The sequence below is a fragment of the Lissotriton helveticus genome, chromosome 3_1 (assembly GCF_964261635.1).
Source record: "Lissotriton helveticus chromosome 3_1, aLisHel1.1, whole genome shotgun sequence".
Lineage (NCBI taxonomy): Eukaryota > Metazoa > Chordata > Amphibia > Caudata > Salamandridae > Lissotriton > Lissotriton helveticus.
The window spans coordinates 409,793,095-409,814,471 of record NC_136061.1 but is presented as its reverse complement, the minus strand read 5'-3'; the positions used below and the strand labels follow the sequence as shown (position 1 = coordinate 409,814,471).

The 21,377-nt window shown below is 42.4% G+C and overlaps 1 protein-coding gene across 1 annotated transcript in view; it reads left to right on the top strand.

Moving 5' to 3' along the window:
- The window catches only part of TMEM237 (transmembrane protein 237), a 93,047-nt gene extending 74,187 nt beyond the window's left edge, over window positions 1–18,860 (top strand). Inside the window, exons 10-11 of the mRNA XM_078681168.1 lie at window positions 16,829–16,950; window positions 18,576–18,860. Coding sequence (XP_078537294.1) covers window positions 16,829–16,950; window positions 18,576–18,643 — 190 coding nt within the window. The 3' untranslated portion in view covers window positions 18,644–18,860. The remainder of the gene's footprint in view (window positions 1–16,828; window positions 16,951–18,575) is intronic.
- The last annotated feature ends 2,517 nt before the right edge of the window (window positions 18,861–21,377 follow it).

Sequence of the window (21,377 nt, the reverse complement as noted above, 5' to 3'; positions counted from 1 at the left end):
TCTAGAGGCGCAAAGCCTCCGCCAATACTAACAATCTTGTGCAGAGATCTGATTGGCTGCCAACACTTCATCCAGGAAATATTGGTCAGCCATCTTGGGACTCAGACTCAGCTGAGTTCCAAAGACAAAGAAAACATTTTTTTTTAAATGAGAAAGGGGTAGGGTACGGATGTAGAACTACAGAGTGGAGAAGAGCCCGAGGGGAATTAGTTTATAGACCTATTGGCATCTTGTCCCCCAACTATACAGTTTAAACACACGAAAGATGTCACAGGTCTCTGTAAAATCCAGAAGCGATGTAGAACCTAAAGAGTATTCCACAAGGGTAACTGGAATAACAAGATTGATAGAGAACAGGAGAGATACAGAGGATAGAAAATATTGAAATACAGTCCAGACTAGGAACTTGATTAAGAATAAAAAGTACCCATCAGCCCACTCACTAGTGGAACTTCGTCATCTGGGATTTCATGTTTGAAAATTGGTGTCCAAAAAGCCCTTCCTCATGGAGAAATTGAGACTAGCTTGGGACCCAATGGTTGAACCCTCAACCAGAGGAGATGACAGAGTTGGAGGCTGATAGGGCTTAGTTGCAGTGCTCAAAGAAAGTATAGAAGAATATGTGAGACAGAAAGGATAATGATCCAGGTGATGTAAAAATGCCTATCTTGATGTCAAAGAGGAAACTTTTTTAGGTCTGCCCATCAAGAGGACATGATTAAAAAACAGAGTGATAGTAGCAGAAAAAATAGTTTGCTATTTACCATAGATGTTATCTGGTCAACATGTTTCAGCCTTTAAAGGCTTTCGTCAGGACCTATGAATCACTACTGCAACACTTACTTTTTGTGCTGTGAAAAACAAACTACAGACATTCTCATGGGTGGTGTATCATCTCCTGTCAAAAGATATATAAAAGAACACAACCACACAGCAAAAAGTTATGGTCATTGTAATAATTATCATATGTATATACATCGATTTATACAATACGTTGTTATTTGCAACTTACCCCAATTTTAGGGATGAAGAACCTCACCTCACCTGGCGACGGCTCAGGCTAAAGGAGGCCACGCACTAGAAAAGATTATTTAAAATAATGTGTTTCAGTTCATCTTGTTGATTGGATCAAAATATCCAAATTTATTCCAGAGTAGATACAGGTAGGCAATTTAGGCAACCGTAGGGAAGATGACGTTTATTTTTAGAAATCCATCATTCCAACATCATCTATATCTGGTCAAGTAACACAGGTAAAAATGTTGATGAAAATGTGTCTATAGCCTACTACTAAAGAAGATATGGGTAACACGTTTTACCCTCAGTGCGTTCTTTTCGGTTGTAAGCCTGTGCAGAATAATCCTGTACACCTTTAAGTAAATCAAACCCTCCCAAAGTGAGCTAGTTAGGATCAGAGAGACCAACACAGTCGAGCGCTATCATCATTATGGATGATGCACTCCTCGTATTTTACGTTCGATTTAACAATTCAAAAAGGTGTAGACTGGTCAAAATGAATCTCGCAGCTTGCAGCGCACCTACCTCTCCGTCGTTACCTCGTGCTTGTTCTGAGCCGAGGGGGAGGTGATGACCCAGTGCAGTGCGCGAGACTAAAAAGTAAACTAGCGGACCTAAGAGAGACTCGCCTTCTCTTGCGTATTGATAGGTTCTGCGTGTCGTTCTCACGTAGACCAATCCTTTGCCTTAAACTGGAGAGCGCCGTATGCTTTTTAGTCTCGCGCACTGCACTGGGTCATCACCTCCCCCTCGGCTCAGAACAAGCACGAGGTAACGACGGAGAGGTAGGTGCGCTGCAAGCTGCGAGATTCATTTTGACCAGTCTACACCTTTTTGAATTGTTAAATTGAACGTAAAATACGAGGAGTGCATCATCCATAATGATGATAGCGCTCGACTGTGTTGGTCTCTCTGATCCTAACTAGCTCACTTTGGGAGGGTTTGATTTACTTAAAGGTGTACAGGATTATTCTGCACAGGCTTGCAACCGAAAAGAACGCACTGAGGGTAAAACGTGTTACCCATATCTTCTTTAGTAGTAGGCTATAGACACATTTTCATCAACATTTTTACCTGTGTTACTTGACCAGATATAGATGATGTTGGAATGATGGATTTCTAAAAATAAACGTCATCTTCCCTACGGTTGCCTAAATTGCCTACCTGTATCTACTCTGGAATAAATTTGGATATTTTGATCCAATCAACAAGATGAACTGAAACACATTATTTTAAATAATCTTTTCTAGTGCGTGGCCTCCTTTAGCCTGAGCCGTCGCCAGGTGAGGTGAGGTTCTTCATCCCTAAAATTGGGGTAAGTTGCAAATAAGAACGTATTGTATAAATCGATGTATATACATATGATAATTATTACAATGACCATAACTTTTTGCTGTGTGGTTGTGTTCTTTTATATATCTTTTGACAGGAGATGATACACCACCCATGAGAATGTCTGTAGTTTGTTTTTCACAGCACAAAAAGTAAGTGTTGCAGTAGTGATTCATAGGTCCTGACGAAAGCCTTTAAAGGCTGAAACATGTTGACCAGATAACATCTATGGTAAATAGCAAACTATTTTTTCTGCTACTATCACTCTGTTTTTTAATCATGTCCTCTTGATGGGCAGACCTAATAAAGTTTCCTCTTTGACCTCAAGATAGGCATTTTTACATCACCTGGATCATTATCCTTTCTGTCTCACATATTCTTCTATACTTTCTTTGAGCACTGCAACTAAGCCCTATCAGCCTCCAACTCTGTCATCTCCTCTGGTTGAGGGTTCAACCATTGGGTCCCAAGCTAGCCTCAATTTCTCCATGAGGAAGGGCTTTTTGGACACCAATTTTCAAACATGAAATCCCAGATGACGAAGTTCCACTAGTGAGTGGGCTGATGGGTACTTTTTATTCTTAATCAAGTTCCTAGTCTGGACTGTATTTCAATATTTTCTATCCTCTGTATCTCTCCTGTTCTCTATCAATCTTGTTATTCCAGTTACCCTTGTGGAATACTCTTTAGGTTCTACATCGCTTCTGGATTTTACAGAGACCTGTGACATCTTTCGTAGGGTACGGATAGCCTGACCCTTAGCACTGGTGCTGGGGTCCCCTAGGGACCCCGCCAGGGCGAAAAAGCATTAAAAAAAATGAATTGCGGTGAGATCGTGAAGATTCACGGCTAAACTAAAACAAATAAACAAGCGCGGTCTCCCACTTTTGTTTAAACATCAGCCCCCAGGTAGGCCAGATCCCGGAGGGGCAAGCGTATATTAAACATTGGAGGATTCAGGCTGCAAAATAAGTAAATATGAAAGGTACGTAAAAAGAAAAACAATTGTTCAGCGGAAAGTGCCTAGAAGCGATTTGAGATGCATCCATGTGGCCAATGCAGGCCCTATGGACTGCTGAGACAGTACTGGGCGCGTCAGAGGAGTAAAGTAACTAGAATACTACTTGTCACGGTAGGCACAGTGGGAAAGCAATATTGAAATAAGCATGGGTAAAAAAATTATGTTAAGAACCTGTGTTGGTAAAATGACCTGTTGGGGACCCATTCTGTCCCCCAACAAAGTCTCATAAATAGTCCAAGAGCTCCCCCTAACTACTCCTTCCCCCATTTCTCTGAGAGGCTGCGGTATTATTGTGGACCCCGGGCAGCCCCTCTCTGTTTTCCTTGTGAAGCAGCTCATGCGTGCAGGGTGTTTGCCGCTTGGACGTAGGTGGGCATGCTGCCTTTTATCGCCCCAGATTTTAAGAGTTTCAGACTATGGGAGAGGGGCAAGAAACTATGGGAGGGTGGCAAGTCACTACACAACAGTAGAGAGAGGGTTTGGCGCAAGCACAAAGAACGGGCAAGGAAGGAGGTGTGAGGTGGAGGGACAATGGGCAAGCAAGGATGCAGGAGGGGAACGCACAAACTAGAGGGGAGCAAGCAACGACGACGGCAGAAGACGAAAAAAATTGATGCAGGTGCTCTCTTTTCCCTTTTTATGTTTTTTTTAGTTCCAATACTCCTTATTGTTTTAATAAAGCAATACAGATAATTAAGATTATATATAATACAATACAAGTCTTATAAACCATACCAATATGAGCAATTCATAAATAGAAGTATATTTCATGTAATAACTAAGTTAAATGTAATACCCAAATAATTAATTAAGAAGAAAAAACAATTTCATGAAAGTGGTTGTATTGCTTAGATAAATAAATAATATGAAGAAAGAGGATAGAAAGAAAAGGAAAGTAAAGAAGAGAAAGAGAGGAGAATAATCAAGAGAATAAGCACGAGATGGGGACACCTGCTTCTTTGAGAGAAATAGCTTTAGAGGAAGACAAAAAAGGAAATTGAGCCACCAGCCCTTGCGAAGCCAAGTCCATGTATCTATCCAAAGACCTCCAAACCACACTAGAAATAGACGGCGTATAGTGCCTGTCTTCAACCAAGGTATGAGCTCCTCGAAGAAATAATACCCAAGCCCACCAAGTATGGTATGATACTGAATTAAAAGATTTACACTCTGTTAATATAGTTTTAACAGCAATTGATATAAGCAAGTCTAGCAATTGCATATCCGTATCATCAAGCGGTAACTGGGTAGGTGCTGCCCATGGGCCTAATAAGATTAAAGCTATTGAGAGCTCAAAATGAATACCAAAAATTAGCAGTAAGTGTTTGTAGACCAATTCCCAAAAAGGTTGCAATATCGAGCTTTCAAAAAACATATGTTGATGGGTTCCAGCAACTAGTTTGCAACTCCAACAAAGATCCTTATGTTTACGTTTTAGTTTATGTAGACGAACCGGGGTCCAGTGTAGGAGATTCAGAGTAAAAAAACTTTAATTTTTCCCTTTTTATGTTTTGATCTTAGTTGAAAAATGGTTCACCACATTATAGTCTACAGCTCAAGATCATTGCCACAGGAATTATGGTATTCTGCGATCGCAGCGATTTTCGCATAATTGTGGATTCGGCGCATAGTCAATTATCTGCTCCATAATCTGCAGATTTGTTTTTTAAATCAGAAGTTACGAAAAATATGGCAACTTGGGTCCTGCGCACCAGATCACTTTTCGCAAAGGTTGACTGATCATCTTTAAGTTGTTTATGGCTGAATTTGGGTGTTATATTAGGGAGAGGAGAGGGGGCCCTTCTGGGACGCAGTTGGCACAAGCAAGTCACACAGGAAGGGTATGTGCGTTTAACTTTCTCCTTAGCCTAGAAGGGCCTTAAGTGCAGGGGTACAATTTATAGCACAACATCAAACACAGAGCTGGGCCCCATGTGAGCAGCGTTGTTGCATAAGGCAGAGAAATGAGCAGTAGAGACTAGGATGGCATCCCTCTACATATGTGAACATGTAAGTCCTCAAAGTCCATCTTATTAGAGCATGTAGCACCAACGCATCAGGCTACAAGGCGCTTTTCTGCGTGGAGCAATTTTTGACAGACATACAACATCTTGACCAGAAGGAGTGCACCTGGATGCATCTTTAAGTAAAGGAGACCACCCTACAAAAAGAAGTCAGAGACTGGAGGGGCAGTGTGTGGTGATGGGAAATATGTATTCACCCAAAAGAGACTGAGTGCATGGGTCACTCTCCCAACAGACATGGTGGAGGCACACTCTGTAAATTAATTTACACAAGAGCACAAAGGCAGCAGAGGTGAAGCTGGAGACCTTGTGCTTTGGAGTGCAACTGGAGATGGGCAGAGGGAGCCAGGGGCCCCTGTCTATTGCCAAAGCCCCGGTTTCTCTCGTCCAGTGCACCCTCTCATGAAAGAGTGAAAAGACAAGTAAGGCATATACTTAGCACCATGTTTCACGTGCCAAAGGATAATGTAACTGAGTGCAGATGATCTGTAGCTTCTGAGTCACATACAGACACACACACACACACACACACAAAGAAAGATACAGGGGTATGCACAGACACAGACAACACATGCAGTAACAAACACACACCAGAAATACAAGACTATACTGAAAAACACACACACACCTACATATACACAGACACTTGCACATACACACAGATGGGTGCACAAACACACACACACATGCCAGAAGCTCAAACAAATACAGACAAACAAGCACACACACAAACATATACACAGACACACGCACCTACAGAGGCGCGTGCACAAACACACACAGAAACATGCATACAAAAACAACAGAAGCTCAAAGACACACAAACATCTACACATACACACGCACACATACACACAAAGATACAAACGTGTGCACAAACACACACAGAAACATGCACACACAAACATACACAAACACACAGGCATAGGGTTAAACCACCTCTATTGTGCAACTATTGCAATGCGAAGAAATCATTATGCCAAGTGCATGTTCAAAATCTTTGCATGTCAACACTGTTCACCTATGTGTGGAGGGAGAATGTGCTGGTGAAAGTGTGTGCGTTTTGTATGTGTGAGTACCGCTCTGTGTGGCTCCTTGACTGGGCATCCGTCTGTCAGAGGGATCGTGTGTTGCATATGTTCATTGCAGCATTGTGTGTGTGCTTGAACATTTACCTGTGTGTCTGGAGAGAATGCTGGTGAGTATGTGTGAGTACAGCTCTGTGTGTCTCTTTGTGTGTGCATCCGTCTGTGAGAGGGACAGCCTGTGAATTACTGTATTGCATCAGTTTGTGTGTGTGCATTCACCAATGTGTCGGGGGACAGGGTGCTGGTGGAAGTGTGTTTGTTTTGTATATGTGAGTGCAGCTGTTATGTCTCCTTGTGTGTGCATCTGTGTGTCAAAGGGAAAGTGTGTTTGTGTTCATAGCATCAGTTTGTGTGTGTGTGCGTTTACCTGAGCGTCGGAGGACAGGATGCCGGTGAAAGCGCTTGTATTTGTGAATGAAGTACCAGTTATCTGTCATTATTGCCAAAGTACCCACGGCGGGAGGCGTGCGACCTATAAATCACGTTATGATTTTGTGGGAGTAATCGGGTGCATGTTTATTTCCACTTGCTCACGAGTGTGTGCTTATCGATAGGAGTTTCCATGGAAGGCTGGGTGAACCGATGCTTGTAAGAATGGACTAGTTGATTCCGTGGTTGTCATGGGAGAGGTCACGACAGACTGCTATGAACGTGGGCTTGGAGCATGAATGCATTAATAAAATGGCACCTACAAGAGTGTTTCCTATTTTGGCAGCCATGTAGTCGGAGAGGAACAGCAACATCGGCGCACAAACCCGTTTTCACTCCATGAGATAATGTCGAATTTATGTCGCCGTGTGACAACACACGTCTAAATGATGAGATACGAGTGAAAGTGCACCGCCGACCAGTGTATTTACCACTTAGTTGCTTAGTTTGTTGATTGCACTTTTGTATGTGTCGTTCGATTGTTCAGAAGGAATCCTGCGAAAAGAAAGGTGTCTGTGTTGCATGTTTTATTTATTTATTTATTTCATCTGCTCAGTACACAAGATAAACGCCACGCTGGAGAAGGGACATACGTGACAAGAAAAGGTGTATTAGCCATAGACACGTGGGGGTCTTGCCGACCCGCTTTTCCCACAGCACTAGTGCTACCTGGTGCATGCACTAGTGCAATGCCATGGCCCCTGATGAGCCACTGTTTGAAATAAAGAGGTGGGTGAGCCGAAAGGCATCGAACACCCCTAATAACTGCAGGTGGAAAAACAAACAGAGGCTTTTCATTGTGAGGTGAGGGCTGGGAGGCGTTCAGGGGTGAGATGAGAAGGAGGGGAGAGCATTGCCACAGCTCTCCTTTCCTCTCTGCCCCATCTCAGTTAATGGGGCATGTTCGCAGGCGGCAGACATCCCTTGTTTATGCCGGGGTTTCAAGGGATCTGTAATACAATAATGCAGGTGAGAAGAGCGCCAGGACAGCAGTCTTGCCACCCTCCCTATACCATGCCCAACACAAATCACATTTACAGGAGGGGGACACCCGTGTGGGGGTGGGGTCCCAGAGGACAGCCGGGGATGTGCATCTTCTGATGAGAGGTCTGGACTTTGATTACTACAGGCTCACACGAAAGGGGCTTAGATGACAATTTGAACAATCTTTGGCCTTCCTTGCGATATACAGTAAGTAACATTTATTAACATGAGAGTGAAGCTATAGACCAGACACTTACGAAAGGGCAGGTATAACCTGACTGGAGTGCCTCAGTGTCGGGCCAGCAGAGGATGTGGCTAACGGCCAGAACTTCCGACTCTGGAGCTGGGGAACCAGGTTTGAGTCTTGCGTCTGATCAACATCCTGTGATTCTGGGCAAATCACTTAATCTCCCTGTGCCTATGAAATATGAATGCGCAATGTAACTGGTGCTCGTGTAAAGTGCTCCAATACCTTCAGGTCGAGTTCACGCTATTTTAAAACTGAAAAAAAGGATAAGAATCACAGGGGACTTAATGGGAAAGTCACTGAGGGGACACATTCAAAATAGGCCATACCAAGCTTTTGTGATTATTAACAAAAAAAGTAACTTGTTTTGGGGTCGGAGATCAAGGGGCATCAATAGCTGACAGTGTTAAGGAGAGAGCAGGCATCAGTGTTAACTTCAAAACTCTTGAGATAAAGCACGACCGTGCTGCTTAAAAATAGACAAGCGGTTCCAGATGAAACAGCGCATGTCCTGCGTGCAGTAAGAGAAAGTTAATGAAGAAAATAGTGCTTAGAGACTAAATAGCAGTTAATGAAGAAAATAGTGCTTAGAGACTAAATAGCACTTACCGTGTAACAACCGAAGTAAAAGGGCCAGTCGCCATGGGAGGTTACAAGGCCGTACTAAGGAGGGATTAACAAGCCTATTTACGAATCAGAAGTCAGCATTTACAAAAGACAATGGCACAAGCCAATGACAAATATGGGCGGAGAGTGGGCAGGGCTTCAAGTGTATACTCCAATACACCATGCCCCGCAGAGCAGCGCATGTGCACTGCCTCTAGGCTCGACCTAAAAGGACTTCCTTTTCCTTCATGCTCTCATTGCCTCTGTTAGGAACCTCCAATGAAATTTGTTGATGGCTTTTTCTTTTTTTTTTTGTTTCGTAATTTTTTATTGGACAAAACGTAAGGTACAGAAAAAGCATGACTATATATAGCATTGTGGATTCATAATAGAATAACACACAGTTTCAAAGGAAAAAGGGCTTACATAGGGTATCCTATAAGAAATGAAAGATGGATAATAAAAGAAAAGAGTGTATTATATGAGATATTTATAAGTTCATAAATCTCTTTGTAAATATAATCGTAGAAAAAGATTAATCGATGGAGCATATGATACGTAGAATGGGTTGAATATAGAAAAAAGGAAATGATATTAAAGAGATATAAATATAAAAGTCGATAAATACATATATGTATGTGTGTGTATATATATATATATATATATTTCTCTTTCCATATATATATATATATATAGATAGATATATATATATATATATGGAAAGAGAAATAGCCGTAAACTCCTTACCCTGACAGGAAGAGGACAAAATCAAGAAAAAGAGAGGACAAGAAAGGTGGAAGATGAAAGGAAAAAAAAGGAGGAGGAGCGAGATAAGAAAAAAGGAGACCACAATGTGTGCATCACGAGAAACAAGAGAGTAGGATAGAAGTAGAAAATATTCCGGAATCTCGGAGAAAAGGGGTCCAAACTTGTTGAAAAACTTCCTCTTGATCCTGTGATCGGTATATTATACCTTCGTGTGATGCTGTTCGAATCATTTTTGCCATCCATTTTTCCTGCGAGGGAGTCCTGGGCGATTGCCAATGTTTAAAAATACAAATTTTGTCTGTAGATAGTGCAGTGTGTAGAAGCCGGTGTGGAAGGCCCCTGAAATCATGTAATAAGATGATGGAAAGGGGAAAAGGAAGAACGAGGGAAAGGATTGTTCTCTGCAGGGTGTCCCCTACATAATTCCAAAAACACTACTTGGAAGAACATTCACAGAGTATATGGTGAAGGTCACAATTGACTCCAGAACACCTCCAACATTTAGAGTGTGATGATAATCCTGCTTTTTGGAATTTCAGTGGCATCCAGTACCAATCGTAAGGTTTTGAAAAGGCAAAATTTCAAACGTTTTTCTCGAGTGCCCTTTTAAAGAGCTTCTAATAAATCAAACCAGACATCTTCTTTAATGGTAATAAGAAGACGCTCCTGCCATTTCTCATGAAGAGCTTTAAGAAGTGGTTGTGAATATAAGTGATAAGTTAAAACACAATATAGACCTGACATCACTCCTTTATGCCGTCCCAAAAAAAGGAGATTGTCTAATATTGGCGAAGAGTTTAATATCCTGGGAGAGGAACCTAAACACCATCGCAAACAGTACTGTAGTTGTAAGGGTTGTGAAGTCTGATGTGATGGGAGACCAAATTCTTTGTGAAGCAAATCAAAGGATTTCAACTCGCCATTTAAGCTGACCTGATCAAGTGCCCGAATACCACTCGACTTCAAACTGGACCAGTGAAGCGCTTGACCATTTATTTGAATACTCTTGTTACCCCAAAGTGGAGCTTTATAGTGCAGACTATGAGCAACTCGTAAAAGACGATGTGCTTGTTGCCATGCCTAATAGGTGGCTTGCATTACCGGATGCGGAGGGGAATATCATGGATTACAAAATCAATAGAGAAAGTTAAGGCCATCATAACGAATAAGTATGGAATTTTCTTTTGTGACCCATTGTGGAGGATCAGTCGTACCTGGAAGTCAATAAACTAACTGCGAGAGCTGCAGGGCTCAAGAGTAATGCTCTAAAGAGGGTAAGCCCATGCCACAATGGGAACGGCGAGCTATTAATTTGGCAACAGCTTAATGAGGGTGAGTAGATCCCCAGACAAAAGATCGAATTTGGACATCCACCCGACGTAGTGTGGATAAGGGAACTACAATCGGAAACATTCCAAGAACATAAGTAAAACGGGGTAAGGTGAGTATTCTAACGGCCTGTACTCTTCCCCACATGGAAAAATCTAACCATTTAGCAAAATAAGTTTCCATTTGTGTTATAAGGGGTGAGAGATTGTCTGAGACCACATTTACCAAACCCCTATTGACCAAAATACCCAGACATTTTAATTGTGATGATTTCCAACAGAAGGGATATCCATGAATTTATGTTTTTGTGGTACCAAAAGAAAGCAGAAGAGCCTCACTTTAATCCCAGTTCACTTTGTAACCCGAATGGACTGCAAAGCCATCAAGAATCTGAAGTAGAGTAGGCAAACAGTGAGGAAGATCTTTTAACGTAAGGAGAATGTCATCAGCATACAAGTATAATTTAGAAACACCTCCTGCTATAGATATAACTTGAATCTGTGGTGAGTGACGAATATGTGAGGCAAGGGGTTCTATTGCAAGTAAAAATAGAAGGGGAGAAAGGGGATTGGAAAAGGATTTGAGAGAAAACCACCATAGTTGACCTGAGCTATTGTATTGTTGTACAGAAGACAAACTTTAGAAATGAATTAATCGCCTAGGCCAAAGCGCTTCATGGCTGCAAAAAGATATCTCTAGTCAATGCAGTTGAATGCTTTTTCTGCATCCAATGAGAGAGCAACAGCATCTTCCGTCAACTCCTTTGCAGACCTAAGGTGGTTCCTAGAAGAACGACCAGGGACAAAGCCAACCCGTGAAATATGAATAAGAGAGGGAATCATTTTACGAAGTCGTGCCGCTAGAATGCTTGCCAAGATCTTAACATCTCCTTTAATTAGTGAGATGGGCCGATAGCTACCACAATCAAGCAGGTTGGGTATAACCTCAATGAGCCCTCTATTAGAAATAGAACCGAGTGAGTCTGTTTGAGCTGCCTCATGAAGAATGTAAAGTATCAACTGTTTGTGTTTCAATCCATTTATAAAACTCCGCAGGCGATGGCTGTGGCGATATCTTCTTTGCTAATGTCACCACCCAGAAAGTCTCTACCCTCATCAGTAAAGCAAGGGAGCTCAATGTCTGCAAGATAGGTAACTAATTGATCCTCAGTTACTGAAGTTTCAAGGGTGTCAAGTTTTTTTATAAAGGATGCAAAAGTGTTTACAATATCTTGCGGTTTAGTAAAAATCTCACCTGTTTGTATACGTATTGCAAGAATAGCCATAGCTGCTTCACGCTGTTTTAATTGTGCTGCAAGTAATCATCCTGCTTTCTCCCCTTGTTCATAATGTCTACCTTTCAGGCGTTGAAGAGCGTACTCTGCTTTGGAGGTATATAGGTTATTAAGCTCCATCTTAGCAAGCTCCAGCTTACGACGGTGGGGTATTGTGGGATGAGAGGAGCATAAATGTGTGAGTGAAGTAATTTGAGTCTCTAATTCAATACGACAAAGGGATGCTGACTTATTGGCCTCAGCTGCTTCACTCATTAGTTGACCACGAATAGTTGCTTTTGCAGCAGCCCAGCCTGTTCTGCAGGAGGCAACTGATGATTTATTAATAGCTAAATAATCAGAGAGATGAGAACATAGTAGGGTTTTATCTTTAGGTGAGCGGTATCTTTGAATATTCAAACGCCATGGCTTGCAGCCTCGAGAGGTTAGACCTATTTCTAGAGCAAGAAGAACAGGAGAGTGGTCTGAAATTGCAGCTTCCAAGATATTAGATTCAGTAGTGATTGCAACTATTGAATGCAAAATAAGATAATAATCTATCCTGGATTGGGTGCCATGAGTAGAAGAGAGGAAGGTGTACTCCTGATCAGAGGGGTGGCAAGGGCGCAAATCATCCACTAGTCCATGATCCGATGTTATGTCTCCCAGTAAAGCTCTGTCTCCCTGGTTAAATCTATCCAGGGAGACTGTTATATAAATTACAGCATCATGGGCAAGATTTGGGGCTATATGTGCCGGGGGAGCCCCATACGGCGGCAAAGTGAGCAACAATGACATAATTATGCCACAATATTAACAATAATGAATGTGCATAGAATAATAAAAATGAATAAATATTCAAATATATAAAGGATGCATATGTAAGGGAAAGATATGAGTAATATTTAAGGTTAATGCGAAGGGATAAGAGAAAAGAAATAATAAAAAAGAAGACTATGTCATATAAGAATATAATAATAACAGATATTAAATACAGACAAATAATCTTTGCACAGTATAAAAAGACAATCAAATATTACATATAGCCATAGTTAAATGACAATTAAATAATGCAAGAGTTAAATAATGAGACAATTAAATATTATTATAGGCAATTAGTTAAATACTTAGCAAAGTAAAATAATATATTAAATAGGTAATTGTATGAATATATGCTAAATAGACAAAGAGAAGGAAAAAGGGGAAGAAAAAAAGTATAAAGAAGAATCAAAGGAAAGAAAGAGCATTATATCTAAGCTTTCAATCTATATACACCGGAGGATACTGAAGAAATAAATAAAGATAACTTTGGCATTTAAATTTAAGTCTATATGGAGATCAATTAAACATATTTCATACTATATTAATAACAATGAAATAATCTATTTAAATGTTATCATTACTAGATATTATTACAATTAGATATAGTAAAATATTATCATAAATACGTGAAAGAAGAAAGAGTATATAAAAAGAAGTCAAAAGACAATGGTATGAATAATCGAATGTGTAACAGTTAAACAATAATTCAAGTATATAGATAAAGCCTAAATGTATAACATTCATAACATTTTAAAATTTTACAGTTCGAAGAATATAACCAAATATTTTTTTTTCTTTTTTTCCCTTTCCTTGACACTATGAGAATAGTTCAACTTTATCATGTATATATATTAGTAGATAAGGGAGGAAAGGGAGTGCTCAAGAAGAAGAATATAATATAATAGGGACATTATACAGTAAATGATGCATGACAAAATAAGTATAAAGTCATTTGTGATCCATCATGCACCTGTGGCTGAGTTTGTCCGCCCTGGCATTCAGTGAACCTGCTAGGTGTTGAACCACCAGGGAAATCCCTTGCTGTTCTAGCCATGTCCAGAGGCACAGAACCTCCTGACATAGGGTCCATGACCCCACCCCGCCTTGTTTGTTGCAGTACCACATGGTGGTGGTGTTGTCTGTGGGCAACTGCACTACTTTCCCCTTGACAGTGGGAAGGAATGCCTTTAGTGCAAGTCGGATCGCCCAAAGCTCCAGTAAGTTGATATGGAGTCTGGACTCCACCGGAGACCAGAGGCCTCTGATCTCCGCCTCTCCCATGTGGCCCCCCCCCCATCCCAGGAGGGACGCGTCCATCACTACTGTGTGCTCCGGTTGGGGAAGGAAGAGGGATCTGCCATCGACCCAATGCCTGTTCGTGAGCCACCACTGCAGCTGCTGTGCAGTGCCCTCCGAGATCTGGACGTAATCGGACAGGTTCCCCTGATGCTGCGCCCACTGGGACTTCAGGTCCCACTGCAGAGCCTGCATATGCCATCTGGTATGAGTGACCAGCAGGAGGCCATGAGGCCCAGCAGCCTCAGGGCCCTCCTGATCGAAACCCAGGATAGAGGCTGGAAGATCGGAATCATAGCCTGAATATCCTGGACTCGCCGTTCGGGAGGATAGGCCCAAAACTGTGTCGTATCCAGAACCGCTCCGATGAAGAGGAGCTTCTGAGAGGGAATCAGGTGCGACTTCGGCACATTGATGGAGGACCCCAGCAAATGCAGGAGGTCGGCCGTAGTCTGAAGGTGGGAGAAGACTGTCTGGGGGCGAGTGCGCCTTTAACAGGCAGTCGTCAAGATAGGGGAAGACTGGAACCCCTGATCTGCGCAGATGATCAGCGACCACCGCCATCACTCTTGTGAATACCCGAGGGGCGATGGTAAGGCCAAAGGGGAGCACGGTAAACTGAAAGTGCTTGTGACGTACTGTGAACCGCAGGTAACGCCTGTGGGCTGGCAAGACGCGAATGTGGAAATAGGCTTCCTGCAGGTCCAATGCTACCATCCAGTCTCCCGAGTCCAGGGCAGACAAGAAAGACCTGAGCCAGAGTTAACATCTTGAACTTCTCCTTCCGGAGGAAGCGATTGACGTCCCTGAGGTCCAAGATAGGCTGCATGCCCTTGTCCTTCTTGGGCACCAGAAAGTAGTGGGAGTAACAACCCCGTCCTACTTCTGACGCAGGAACACGCTCAATTACCTCCTTGGCCAAGAGTGCCGCGACTTCCTGTTGAAGTGCCAAGGGATCCCCCGATATGCGGTGGTACTGGGGTGGCATGGCTGGAGGGGAGTCTCGAAGGGGAGGGAGTAGCCCCTTTGGTCTATTTGTAAAACCCACCTATCCAAAGTGATGGTGCTCCATACAGCTTTTTAGGTCGAGGTAATATCCGGTCTGCCGAAGGCAGAACCGGAAGTACCGAGATTTAATGTTTCTTAGTGTGGACTATTTGTCCCGCCTCTGTTTTTGCCTCTCTCCCATTGGCTGGCTTCCTAAACGGAGGCCAGCCATTGGAGGAGAGAGCTGTCCCTCCGAATAGGCTCCGTCCTTTTCGGATTTGGAGGTGTGTTCGGTGTTCTTCTTTCCACTTTTAGGCCACGCCCATTCTGAGAACACCAAACACGCCCCCAATCCGAAAAATTTGGAACGTTGTGTCCGCCATTATTTGTTTTGTCTTCCCATGAGGATCGTCTCGCTTTCTCCGTGATGCAAGGACCGGCAGGTAAGCCATATTGTTTTTGCTTACATTCTCTCTTTTTTTGTGTTTGATTTCTGTGTTTCCCTGTGTTCTGTTAGCTGTTTGTCCCGTCCGATGTGTCCTGTTTGTCCCGTCCGATTTGTTAGCGTCACCATCCCGTCGTGTATGGCCCCCTTTTCCCCAGTTGTGGAAAGTGGATTTGGGGTATTGCTAGCCTGGTGTGCAAAGCATGCCGTGAGGAACCCCTGCCTTCAAGGGAGCGCATCGTTTCGGCAGATAGCGCCCGCGGCATCTTTCACTATCGGACGCTGCACGCCCTCGCGCCTCCCTCGAGCAGCCTGCACCGATACAGTGTCACACGGTATCAGCCTGCCTATCGCTAACAAGCCGGCATTGTTTACAGCCTCGCTCTCGCCGCTGACCTCGTATAACCCCGATTAAGTGTTCAGCAAGACACCCAAATGGCCAGGCTATGTGCCGCTGTAGCCGCATCTCGTAAGAAGACAGGGGGCCTTGTCGCCATCACAGAAGATGAGGTAATTTGCCAGTCATATGATCGAAGCCCTTTCAGCACCGCAACCGGAGGCAACAGCAATCAGAGCAGACCCTTTCTAGTTTAATATCCTCTTTCTCGAGCCCCAGAAGACAGACCATGGAGCCTCGGAAAATGTTTTCACTGGCTGTTTCTAAGGGAGTTGTCATAATTAATATTTTATTGCATTCTGTGTAATGTAAAGTCTCCCAGCCTGAATCCACTGGAGGCTCTTATAAATCTTCAAAACCTATAAAGTATATTTGGATTATGCGTGCATGTGATGATCATAATGGCGTCTCCAACACATATGCAAACACTTAAGCTATTAACAATAGAAATGACAATAACATTTACTTAGGGATACAAATAATAATAATAAGCAATGCCAATAGCTCCACCTATAATATTGCCGAGACCATTGCATTGTAAATGCTTGTTTTCTGATGCTGCTGCTGTCTCATTTGTCAGATTTTATGGATATCGTAAAAAATGGCAAGCATGTTAAAAAAAAACATCTGTCTCCAGATCCCACACACAGATAGAGATATTTTGTGTTAATACATTTTGTGAAAAGTCCATTCATGAATTACAAGTAAGGAACATTTCTATTGTGCGGGCCTCCCTCTGATACACATTTATTATTTCCTGCAGGAGTGCAGATGGGGAGGTTAATATTCTGCAGCCATGGATTGTGGTGAACCTGGTGGTTGCTATCCTCGTTGGTCTGTCCTGGCTTTTCCTGTCCTACAGCCCAGAACTTGATCACACCGAAGGTACTGTGTGGCAATAATGACATTGGGAAAACATAGTTTACATTATATGCTTGTGGGAGTGTTATTCTTTTATTACAAAATCATTTTTGAATCAATTGGGATTTAACAAAATAATACTCTTTCAATTAGTTTCTCCTTAACATAGAAAGATAGTTTTCTGTCAAATCCACAAGTGGAAATTAATTCCTAAAATGACTGCTGTGACTATGAGTTAAGCAACTTGTTCAGTTTTTTGCTTTGCATGTAAATCCCTTTGGGCCAGATGTACTAAGCATTTTAATGATCACAAATGCTCAAATTGGATGTTTGCAACTGTTAAAAATATTTTTTTCTATGTACTAACTAGAGTTTAAGAGTCAGGAAAGTTTTTCCGAGTCCTAAAATGTGATTGCCAATGAATACCAATTTGGTATCTGGAAGGGGTTATGTTATAGGCGTACCTTCAAAATACCAAATCGGTATTGTATGTCTCTCCAAATCTGTATCATATGTATCTGTTATATGACAGAAATCCGGTCACAAAACATTAGAAATTTAAAGGAGGTTATAATGCATTTGCAAAAGGGAAGTTCGTTGGAGAACAAGCAGTAGTTTAAGGGACCACTGCCAACTCTTAAACAAACTTTAAAAGAAATAAACGTTACTTTTAACCCCTTCGACGCTCATGACGAGCTGGGCTCGTCATGGCTTAGCCTCCTCGCACGCTCATGACGAGCCCAGCTCGTCACGTAAAGTGCGATTTTTAAAAACCCAGCGTACGGGCGGAATTCCGCCCGCACGCATGCGGTTAAAGCAGTATCATGTTTACTTTATTTAAGAGCAATCACAGACATGATGGTCTGCTGACCCCTACAGGCCTTCAATGCTATGATGACCTCCAATCGTAGAGTCGTAATTTGCGAACTACTTTATTAATATTCATGAGCTAGGTTGGGTTACAATTTTATCTACGATTCAGAATTTAAGAACTGACCTATTAATACATTAGTCAGTTGGTAAATTATTTACCTGTCTAAATTTTGTGAGCAGTAAATAGTACATCTGGCCCTTTGTCTCGGAAACATTCCAGTGCCAAATACCCAAGTTATCAATAGAATTTACCTCATCAGCATAAAGAAATAATCTCAATCTCATTTTACTGTCTATTTTCAGGAGAGAGAGAATAAGACACATTTGACCAGAATTTGTTCGCACATATTCTAAATGAAGTAGATTTCTTAAGATATACGCTGGCTTCATCAACATTCTTTAAGTCATGTGAACATATTACTGTTTTTAGACCGTAGAACAGCAGCTTTAAACTTGTAACCCCAAGAAAGACCCCTAATATTTAAAGCATATTAAAAAATGTCTGTTTATTGTACAAGGTTGCATTTGTATTTTTAGCCAGTATTATGACAGCCATAAACATTTAACCTCAAGAAAGACCAGTCACATTTAAGGCCAGCTCTAAAGATGTTTAATGGCCTAAAAATAATTGTAATACACTGCAGAGTGCTACCAGAAATCATTTTATTTACAAACTCAAGAAAAGTAAAGACAAATAAAATGTAATTCTAAGTGGTGTAGTTGGCAAACAACAGTGAATGTTTTACATTTTCATTCTTTTTTTCTGTTGTATGCAGATTTGATGTTTCTCCATGACATCGATGAGTTCCCTGAACGGGAAAAAGGAATACAACTGCAGGCGTAGAGGAGACACCACTGAAATCTTAATTAGAGAACTGTATGTGTTCAGTTATCATTTGTATATAGATCTGTATTTTGGAAAATACAATTTTATTTTTGTATGATTTTTATATAGTTTTCCAAATGTAAGCTGAACTTTGAATTAGCAGTGCCATAGTTTGTCGTTTTGTTATATCATTTTGTGAAAAGATGTATTTTATTAAAATAAACCAAATGGCTTTTTCAAATGACTTGCTATATTTCTGGAACAAAATCGGAAGGTATCTGATTAAGTCCTTCCTAAAGTCTGTTTAACGGAGTTGTGTGTTCAAAATAACAATGGAAAATATAAAAAGCTGCCATAAAACCCCCGTGTTGATTAGGAAATTCCACAAATGGTCATAGAAAAGAGAACTGAAACCTAAAGATGAGTTAATCATCGCAGCCCAGCCTGCAGGGTATGTACTAGATCAGTGGTTCTCAAACTTTTGACTCCTGAGGACCCCCACTGAATCACTACTGGAAGCCGGGGACCCCCAAGCAATTTGTACAATTTCAATTTCAAAAAATTAAAGCAGTAATTCGCAAAAAATACACAAACAAGTACACACCAAACAAATACGTGCATTAATAAAGCTTTTATTATTTTATATTGAAAAACATGCAAAAATCAAAACATTTTAATGGGAAGGATGGTGCTGCATCTCGGCTACTAACATTTCAATGTTTGGTTTTATTTTAGAACCCTCTCACCCTCACAACCCTCTCACGCTCACCCCGTCACTCTCACCCCCCTCACAACCCCCTCACTCTCACACCCCCTCACACCCCCACTCACTCACCCTCACACTCACCCTCACACACCTTCTCACCCTCACACACCTTCTCACCCTCACACCTTCTCACCCTCACACCTTCTCACCCTCACACCTTCTCACCCTCACACCTTCTCACCCTCACACCCTCACACCTACTCAGCCTCACACTGCTGCCTGCCTCACACTGCTGCCCGCCTCACACTGCTGCCCGCCTCACACTGCTGCCCGCCTCACACTGCTGCCCGCCTCACACTGCTGCCCACCTCACACTGCTGCCCGCCTCACACTGCTGCTCGCCTCACACTACTGCTCGCCGCACACTGCTGCCCGCCGCACACTGCTGCCCGCCGCACACTGCTGCATTACTCACACTGCTGCATGCATCACTCAGGGGCACCACCACATCACTCAGGGGCACCACCACATCACTCAGGGGCACCACCACATCACTCAGGGGCACCACCACATCGCACCACCACATCACTCAGGGGCACCACCACATCACTCAGGGGCACCACCACATCACTCAGGGGCACCACCACATCACTCAGGGGCACCACCACATCACTCACGGGCACCACCACATCACTCACAGGCACCACCACATCACTCACAGGCACCACCACATCACTCACAGGCACCACCACATCACTCTGGGACACCACCACATCACTCAGCCCAACCACATCATCACTCAGCACCACAACAGCATCACTCAGCACCACAACAGCACTGTCCTTGCTTACTACCAACATGCATTGCCATAGCCAATAGGACTCGCATTAGGAAGGTGTAAGCTATTGGCTTTGTAAATAACAATGCTATTAATTTATATATTTTCAAAGCCAACACACATTAAAAAAAAAATTCATTTACAATACCAATAGCTCACTTTCCTAATGCGAGACCTATTGCATTGCAAATGGTTGTTTAAAAATACATATCGCCATTGTCTAACCCAGGGTGGTGTGGAGTGGAAAAACGATGGATTTGGGCCCAGATCTTTGGACTGGGGTGAATGTGTGACATTGATCCACATTCTGTCCATCATTGTTGTGTTTGCTGTTTAAAAATACAAGCTTGCCTTTGTCTCCACTCATGGTGTATGGCAGGTACCACTAGTCAGAGTGCCCACTGCAATGTTAGCACGCTGGATTGTCCAATTCATCAATTCTCTCTTTTATTTTACATCCAGCAGATGCATGCTGTGCGGGCATCTTGGTCCAAGCACTGCACTTCTGTACTGGGCTCACAGCCCATAATTAATGTTAGAAGGGTTTTGCATGTAACAAAGGGCACAACCTATGTTAGGGGATTTGTGGGGGGGCAACAGGAAGAAGTCGAGAGACTAAAGCAAACCTTACTGCTACAGTGGAAATGCTATTTCAGAGAGGTAGGTGATCATCCAAATGAAAACTGTGGTAATAATCACACAATCCTACTGTTTTTCAAAGTTGTAAGTCAGCAAAAACAAATCGTAACAGTGCCCTGTGTAAAAACGTTTCCTTCCTAAACTTCAATTGTGGGGGCTAGCATATAATGTTGGTGAGCCAGAGGCTGTGGTCAAAGCAACAGGCTTAAGTATTGCGCCTTCTGATAAGACTGGAAAACCCACTGCAAAGAACTCGAGTGGAACACTTTTTGTAAAGGTCAACTGGAAAATAAAGAAATAAATATAGTCCTGAGTATGGACTGCTTTCTTAAATGCAATTACAAAACAAACAAATCTACACACAAACACGAACACACAAATGAAATACTTACATGCAGCATGTTCAAGAAGAAGAGCCCTCCTGCCCTTTCAACGTGCTCCAGCGCTCTTCAATCTCGCCATGCAGCTGCTTTCAGGGCACATGGGGACAGATAGTAAAATGCCCGGGGCCTGGTCACAAACTGAACAGGAACCACACGCACTGCTGTGCGAGCTCGAGGTCGGGTGAA